This window comes from Acanthisitta chloris, unplaced genomic scaffold (genome assembly GCF_000695815.1).
Source record: "Acanthisitta chloris isolate BGI_N310 unplaced genomic scaffold, ASM69581v1 scaffold69, whole genome shotgun sequence".
Taxonomy (NCBI): Eukaryota; Metazoa; Chordata; class Aves; order Passeriformes; family Acanthisittidae; genus Acanthisitta; species Acanthisitta chloris.
Window position 1 is genome coordinate 290,504 of NW_008689704.1, and position 9,070 is coordinate 299,573.

Consider the following 9,070-nt stretch of genomic DNA (forward strand, 5'->3'; position numbering starts at 1 on the left):
TTAAGTCACAAATATTCCCAGGTCTGTGCAGCGGCATGTAGACATGAAGTCTCAAAGAGAATGAAGGTGCCAATTTGATTTTTCCTTAAAAACTCCCAATGCATTTCCAGCAGGGAGATTAAAGCAAACCAGATTTCACAGAAAACAACAGGAACCACATACACAAAGAAAGTTAATCCAAGATTGGTTCCACAGCCAGACTGAACATTCACTGCATGTGCTTTGAGACCATCACAGTAAATTTGACTACCCTAATTTAATTTCTAATAGATCAACTTGTTTCAACTACTCTTCTGGTTTACACAGCTGAGGAGAACCTAAATTTGTAACCATGCAAACCGAAAGCAGAACTGGATTGCTAGTCTGCCCTTCCCTACCCCAATCCTCCACATCTGCTGTTCTGAGTAAAACAGTTTGGTTATCTTCAATATTTGCTGTGGTCAGGGATCAATTCCTATACACAAATGACTTACAGGCAGTATTTTTTTCAGGCCACAACGTAAAAACTCATTTCTCAGGTGTATCCTGAAATCAAGATCTTCTGGAGACGTCACAAGGGCATTGATGAGCTGCATACAGGCTACCTGTTATCAGAAACACAGGCAAAAACTTTCAGTAAGAGCAGAATAAAAATCAATACTGTTTATGACTATTCCAGTTTAATTATAACACAGAATGCCAAGAGATGGACATTTATTATGTGGCATACATGCAACACCAAACACTGCTGTGTTTCCAAGCTGTGATGCTTCTGCTATGTCAGAATAGTATCACATGAAGGATCACCACAGAATTATATCATAGAGGGGTTTGGGTTGGAAGGGACATTAAAGATCATCTAGTTCCAACCCTCCCTGCCCTGGGCAGGGGCTCCTTCCACCAGCTCAGGTTGCTCAGTGCCCCATCCAACCTGGCCCTGAACACTTCCAGGGATGTGGAGCAGCCACAGCTTCTCTGAGCAACCTGTGCCAGTGCCTCCATACCTCATAGGCATGAATTTCTTTCTAATCTCTAATCTAAATCATAATTTGTTTCATAAAGTTATTCCCAAAGGGTACAACATTGAAGCTCTTTTTCTTTCTGCCTAGGATTCACCAGTTTGAAAACAAACTGTTTCTACGGTAATTAAAGATTTTAAAAAAACCCAACAGAACCATCCCAAAAACACCCAGATCCAAAATCAGTCACATCACCAAGTGTCTTTTCTGCTCCTGCACAGTGTTTTGCAAAATGCCTGAAGTCTCAGGGTGGTGGCTAATGCTTTAAGTGAACAGCTGTGCACTTTCACTGATTTACTTGCAAACAGGCAGACAATAGCATAATGTCAAAAGTACTGATCTACCTTAAAAGACTAAAATAGGACCCCAGGGAAATACCAAGTTTGGTGAAAGATGTTAAGTGCAAATAGAAGTAACATTAGATTAGGCAAAAAATAAAAAAAAAAATTAAAAAAAATCAATAGCTGCAGAGGAAAAAAGTCAGATAAAAGCACTCTTCCTGTTTTAATTACATTCACTATTTAGTTTTAATGGAACACCTTATGGAGTCTCAAATTTCTATTAAAACCCCTTTCCAAAGGCACTCCCTTTATATAGCTGCATCTTCAGATAAAGCAGGATCATCATGCTTGCTTGAATGACTCTTTTTATTTTACTACTATGACATGACTTAACAAGCCCAAGTACATGTCCAATCTGAAATTAATAGAGAGAAGAGGTGCCATCTGCTATGATTGCTCCTGCCAGAAGAGACTTTGGCTTAATGGCTTGTGCTAATACATTACAAGTAAAGAACGATTTTGTCAGAAACGAGTTAATGAGTCTTGCAATTCTACCTTGACTGAGGTTTGAGTGAGGTTTGGGGAGGGGGAGGTTGGCAAGAATGGTGTGTGCTTGTTTTTGTTTGGTTTAAATCAACAAGGTCATGAAGTAGGAGACACCTTCAGAATGAGTTCTCTGGTGATAGTTTCATTAAGATTACAATGTCATTTACAGAAACTTATTGAACATCATTAACTCATCAGCCCTGAAACAAGAACTGCTGGCAGTAAACAGCATTAGGACAACTAAAGCTGACAGGTATTTATCTAATACTGAATAAGTATTCCATGCAGGTATAACTGCCCTGCCTGCATTGTGCTTTTCTCTATCTTTCAGCCATGGTAGCTGAAATACACATTTTACCAATACAAAATGTGTATAAATACTGTGTCAGGAGAAGGAAAAAAGGCAAAGTCATCCTTTAGTAGGACATTCAGCCACTTGATCTCGATGCAAACGTTGCAGTGGCAAAAAAAAAAAAAAAAAGCCCAATTAGAAACAGTTTCTGTTTTAATAGCAACCAAATTTCTTTGGCTTTTAAGGTGCTGAGAGAATCTAAACCTCTGTCCAGCAACACATAAGCAGCCATAAACATGTGATATAGTTTATAAAGTAACTTTTACAACTCACTAGACGATCCTTAGAGATGCAGAAGTGGCTGGTGAAGGGCATGGATAACACACACCGAGGAAAGCACAGTTCTTGTTGACAAAAGTACCCAGTGATATCCTGCTACACACTATCAATCCTAAAAGGTATCCTGCCAAAAATAGCCACACCCCATTCCACATCTGTCATAATTTTCATACTTCTGAGTATTGAAGAGGCCACATATACTGCTGACAAAAGTCTCAGCAGTAGTAACACAGATTTATTAGCTGGATGTTACATCTGGCATTCAAGAAAAGGAATATCTCTAATTGCTTTTTATTAAGGTCAAGACTTTTTAGTCCTATTCTTGGACAAGGAAGTGAGTTCCTTGTTTTCACACCATTAACCATTAGAAAATCTAGCACTAGTAGGCCATTGTGTTTACTTCTCCTCTTGAACTGAACGCTGGAGTAATAGCACTAAAAGATTTTGCTGGTAAATAATTTAAGGGTCACAAAATAATACACAGTGTTCTAGTATTTTAGATAATTTCTGAAGTGCTGGTAAGCAAACAGAAAAGTCAACTCACCTGCAGCTGTAAGAATTCATGGTTCTCCAGGCCTTCAACAATCTGAGAAAAACGTTCCTCCCTGTTGTGCCTTTCAGCAGCAGTTGTTATAGCACCTAAAAGCCTGTCCAGACTAAGAGAAACCAAGTGTCAAAAAGCAGAGCACAGGCAATTTCCATTTGAAGATACTCAGCCCATTCTTTACACAACTCAAGACTTCAGTGTGCTGACAGAGTTTAAATACATTTATCTACATAAAGTTGAAAACAACCAAGAACCAAGTGTTAAAAATATCTACAAGAGTAACATTGAATTAAGTTTAAAAAAGAGTTGAATAAATCTCTAAATTATTGTGACTTTCATCTAAGAAACAAGCAATGAGGGGGAAAAGATCCCTACCTTTGTACTAAATACCAGCTGACATGGAAGTTGAAATAATTTGCCTTTTCAACAATCAAAATATTTTTATCTATTTATTGCACAGAAGACATGGAGTTTACCCATTTTAACCTTCAGTAAATAAACACACTGAGGAATTTAAAGGAAACATATGCCAGCTGATTATCTTTCTTTGGTAGCTCATGGGCAGGTGCTAAATAACTCCCTAACTTGAACTGTTCAAATCTCCAGCTACAAATATAAACTTCTTGTCCCTGTGATATAGGTGATGCTTTAACAAAAAGCCACACATACATAGATTTCTTTATTATTCTTCTAAACTAATGAAAAACTTTACCATGTGGTGTCATTTTCCAGCACAGTAAGTTCCTGTCCCTTCCTCAGGGGAGATATCCCAGTTTCAGTGCTCCCCACACTGATAGGCTCAGTAGTGCCCCATGCTAAGACACATCGTTCTCAAGAGTCTTTACATCTGACAACTTTTCTTGTGATAATGCAAGTTCACAATTGCTGATCGTTCTCAGGGAAATATGAAATAACCTATGTATCTTTTAGCAGCCCTTTATGAACAGTTATGGCTCACTAAGTCTCCTCTCTAGTAAGCAATCTTAGTCCTTTCAGACCTTCCACTTCAGCCATGGTTTGCAGATCTCATTTGCTTTTGTCTGATTTAATACTGAATTAAAGCAGTAAAACAGGTCAAAGTCTCTTTTCATTTAAACTACATTAATGAAGTAAAGATTTAGCAGGTTACATTTGTTTCGCTGACAAGTTTCCTCACCTGTGTCCAAGCTGACAACTCATGAGCATCCAAAAAAGAAAATTGTTTCACTGTGTTACTTACATGTTCTCCTCTCCAACAATGCAGAGGGCAGAAAGTATTTTCACCGTTTCAGTCATCATGTGTGGTTGCCTTGGATCAATTGCTCTTGACAACAGCAACAAACTTCTTTCATCTCCCAGAATCCTTTGCAAACCGTACTTGAAGAGAGAAAAAACTTACAGTGAAAAGACTGTATTTGCCTCAGATACTCCTCATCATCTTTGGGCTTCAGATCTTGAGGAACCCTCACACCCCCTCACTCCCATGTGAAGTTTGGCAACACTCTACTAAACCCTCCTGGCTCTTACTGCTTGGGGACACAAGTCAGTCTCCCCAGTCTTACATTTGAGGCTTCCTCCTAAGAAACAGTGAGTCAACACCTCAGGAAGACACTGATCTTTTAAAATCAGATATCCACCAAAAGACACATTGAGTCTTATTTTCTATCTTTACCTGACACACCTCAACACTGTGAAAAGCCTGATCACTTTTCTCACTCCATTAGACAAGTTATTCTGTGAGATTTTTCTAAACTGAGTATAAGTAGTTAAAAGTAACTTTTATGCAGTTTTATTTGCTGGGGGCATAAATAAATGTAAGACTTCCGATTCTCCTATGAGTAAAGCAAAGTTACAAGTTTCACACATCGACTTCTAGAGGCAGTACTTATACTTTGTGAACAAGAGTAACCCATGCTAGAAACAAATTAGATAAAACTTAAACGGATCCTTCACCCACTATCTACTAACTTAAAACCTGTAGCTAAAAAGGTGTCAAATCATGCTCAATCTAATATCAGGTGAGAAGTACATTATATTAACAAAAGACAAATGTATCAAAATCTGAATTTATAAAGATATATTTTTCTTTCAATTTCCAAGCGTTTTCCAAATTCACTTACCTTAAACCCATACTATCATCCTCTCCTTGTCAAATATTTTACTTCCAAAAATCAAGAGTATTTAACAAAACTAAGAAAAAATGCATATTCAGAAAGGTTTATGAAGTCTCTCAAGAGACGTTGCACTAAGACCTACATTTCCAAAGAGTTAACTAACACTGGATATACAAAGTCTCCTTCCTTCTCCAAGATTCAACATACTGCATAGATCTTGAACTCAACAAAACCCAACCATGCTACAAGTACTTGAATTTAAAATAATACTTACTTTATTGTTCATAAATGCTTTGAGGCACTGGATAAGTTTATGTTGATTCCTCTTATCAATACTTTCTTGCCTTGAAAGGGATGAGGAAAATAACATAAGTAAAACCTTCACTACCTCCCCAATCCTCCCTTCTAATGATCTGAGTCCTTACTGTCTCTTGTCCAGAAGCTTTTCCAATGCATCCAACAGAAGTCCAAGACCTTCATGTCCAAAGTTGTTAACCCAGCTGGAAAAAAGGATGAAAAATGCTTTTAATTGTTTCTTAATCAAATGTAAAACTTGAAAAAGTTATGTCTCCCAAACTGCTGGTACATCCCTTCACAGGTTCTGCTTTTGGTCTCACTCCCCAGAAGACCTGATCAACCATCATGACAAATGCTTAGTTCCAACAACTACAAGTCAAGAACCACAGAGAAAGGAAAGGAGATACTGCAAACAACATTTCACTTACTCTTTTCCAGTGTGCTGAGAACACTGTTCTCATGTCAACAAGCATTAGCATAATTACTCTGGTTTCAAAAATACCAAACCCCACAACTCTTTCTGGCTTAGCAAAAACAGCATGATGAAAACTCCTGCAGAAATTGCTCCTTACCTGACTGGATTGCTGGTTAGAGACACTCTCAAGGACTCCAGGCAATTAAAAAGTTTTTCATCTGAAATTCCAGATCTCAGTTCATGAATATATTCTTGTGAGGACAGTGTGGATTCATGTTTGCTGTTTTTCAGTCCACCCTAGCACAGAAGGCAGAATGCTGCTTAGTGTTCTATTGCTCACTGGAGAGTTTAGATGATAAAACATAAGACTAACACTGCCACATGAATTTTCAAATCACAATATAAGTATTAAAAGACACCTGACTTGGAGTTGTCATCAGTGTTTAATACATGGTTTTAGCATGACAAGGGTAAATATTCTTCTGGAATCTTTCTCACTTCTCTGAGTAAGAGTGCAAGTGCTACAAATTGAATATAAACATTTAACTCCATCATTCAGCTGTATTAACATGTTAAATGAGAGTGTGTAGCAGTTAAACATCTACTTCACAACACTGTATTAGAAACAACCATAAACAGAAACACACAGAAATCCCCACAGTTCACCTAACTGCAGGACTCAATTTCTTGCTGTACCATAATTCCATGTTTGGCCCCTAATGAAGATCTCTAGAGGATCTTGTTTGCAACAAAAGAATCATATGGGAGATTTGACAAAGAGCTCAAGTGCCACTAGAGAAGAGTCACTACTTACAAGGTATTTCAGTATTAAAATACTGATAATCAGGTTTTAGAGCTTTTGTATTCAAAACCATGAACAATATACGAACTATTTTACCAAAGGGTGCAGCTAATCTTTTGTACAACTCTGACAAGTTGCAGTAGGCTTATCTCAAAAGACTGGTTATGATTCATATGCAGTTCCTAAAGCTCCTTAGCTCTCAGGGGTCTGTTGAAGAGAACCTGATAAAGATGTCATGGGTGTAAAGGCAATATGAAACGTGCCTGACCTAGAAGAGGATTTATTTATTTGGTTTTAATTGTATCAGGAACTTCTCCCACTACTGTAATCTTCTAATTGTCTCTCTTTCACAAAGCTCCACTTCTTATGAAGTTTCTAGCTTGCTCTATTCAAATTCCTACCATTCATTTCCCAAAAATGACACTAAGTATGGCTAATGACAAAATGACTTGTCTAAATTTAAGTTAATGACTTTGACCTACATAGACTCAATGCACATAACAGAACTAAGTTCACAATATACTTTCAGATTGGCGAGAAAAAGATGACACAGACAGTGAATGCATTAAGGCAACAGTGTCCTCTGGACTCTGTTAACTCTGAAGATGTTTCTTGCTGATGCACTCAGCACCTTTAGCTAGGCATTGCATGCCAGTTATACAGCAAAGGACCAAGAGAGACAAAGCAGGATATAAAGGAACTATGATCAGTCACGATCAACCTCCTAAACAAAGAGGAGCTCTTCCACCAAAAGAAATAAATGGATGGGTCTTATCTTTGTAAGAATAAGAACTGACTGAAAATCAGGTAAATGCATCAAATATCATCAGAGTTCAGGAAAATCATCACACTGAAATCAAACCGTAAAGAACTAGAAAACAAGAACAGCTTTATGCTGCTCATTGCATTGGATGGAAATCAGAAAAGAGTTGATGTGTAACTAACAAAACACCATCTACACAACGTGGATCTACACAACTTTGTCATTTCAGACATTACCCAAATTGTAAAAGAAGAGAACAGAAATATTGCTGTAGGCCACAAAATGGATAAAGAGATGAGGTAATGGCAACTTCAATCAAATGCCATTACACCTGAAAAGCATCACAGAATGCAAGAATAAAAGACACAATTGTTTCTCCAAAGAGATTATTTGCTCTCCTTTGCCCTTCCACTGAAAGATCCAAAAGATATTCCAATTCAGACGAGGCAATTTAAAGCCTTAGCTGCTCTTTCTTTCACATTTTAACTAAGGCACAATCTTGCTGCCTTCTCCTTCTATGCATTGAGAATATCAGCAAACCACCTCTGCTCTGCCCTGTCCCTTGTTTTCTTTTCAGAAGACATCTGACTCCCTCAGAAACATTTAGAACAGGTTAGAAGTTAAAAGGAATTGGGACTGTGCTCTCCTAAGGCTCCTTCCCACACCTTGCAGGACAGGCAACTTCTCCACTGCTCCCATGACAATGCACCTTCGACTGCACAGCAATAAGAACAATCTCTCCTCCTTTTTTCTGCTCTTCAAACCAGATGGTCACTAAAGGTGGCTCAAAAATCCATTCTCAAATCTTTTAACTCAAGTACTCCAGTTCAAGAGTTCTCTATTCAAAGACAGTTTGATTGGAGTTCTACTCTTAAGTAATGCTATGCCTTTATATGGATCAGATTTTAATACATAGATTTCTCATTTCCTTTGAGGTACAAGGCCTCAGAGAAAGGTATGTTTTATGCAAGAACATCTAATCAAGAAGAAGGCAAAAATGAACTACAAAGAAATTGAGAGGGTTAAGTCCCACACTGAAACATTCAGAGATTAAACCAATGCCTAAGAACAAAAATCCTAGAAATTACCTTATGACCAGTCACCTTCTCAGTATTACAATTAAGGCAGAGAATTATTCACTCATGATGGGTCAAATGAAACCCTGGAGCACACAGTAGTCCCATGAGTGCTTGAGACCCCAAGTAAAACTCAAGTAAGTTAAAGCTCTGAAGTTCCCACGAACAGAAAAACCTCTTCTCTGCAACTGTCACTACAACCCAACAGTACCAGCATCAACACCCCAAAGTTCTTCTCCTCCCAAACCACACTACATCTGGAAATCTTCTACATATGCTGGCAAATGCAAACAACTCCCAAAAGATGCCACCTATGAAAACATACCCTGCAAAGGAGCACATCAAGGAGCATCCTTGAAACAATAAGATGCAAAAGCCATACCGAGGAGCAGCATTTCTTGTTTTACTATTTTTCAAGTTATCTGCACACAAACTTGCCTTCATTGCAGAACTGTTCTTTTGCTCTCCATCAGACCTTAATTACAAGGTGTGGGGAAGAAAACGGGTATTACAGAGCTTCTCCCCTACCCATTGTGTGAACATCAGCTTCCTTCATACAACAATCTCCTCAGAGAGCAGCTGTTCAAGCTAATTCATGTCATAAGGAAATACAAGGCAGCA

At 38.1% G+C, this 9,070-nt stretch overlaps 1 protein-coding gene across 1 annotated transcript in view; it reads right to left on the reverse strand.

The window, feature by feature from the left end:
• DIAPH2 (diaphanous-related formin 2) overlaps positions 1 to 9,070 on the reverse strand; it is a gene marked incomplete at both ends in the record, with an annotated part of 145,840 nt that overhangs the window by 127,310 nt on the left and 9,460 nt on the right. Inside the window, 6 exons of the mRNA XM_009081519.1 lie at positions 474 to 584; positions 3,001 to 3,112; positions 4,223 to 4,359; positions 5,371 to 5,440; positions 5,522 to 5,596; positions 5,966 to 6,105. Coding sequence (XP_009079767.1) covers positions 474 to 584; positions 3,001 to 3,112; positions 4,223 to 4,359; positions 5,371 to 5,440; positions 5,522 to 5,596; positions 5,966 to 6,105 — 645 coding nt within the window. The remainder of the gene's footprint in view (positions 1 to 473; positions 585 to 3,000; positions 3,113 to 4,222; positions 4,360 to 5,370; positions 5,441 to 5,521; positions 5,597 to 5,965; positions 6,106 to 9,070) is intronic.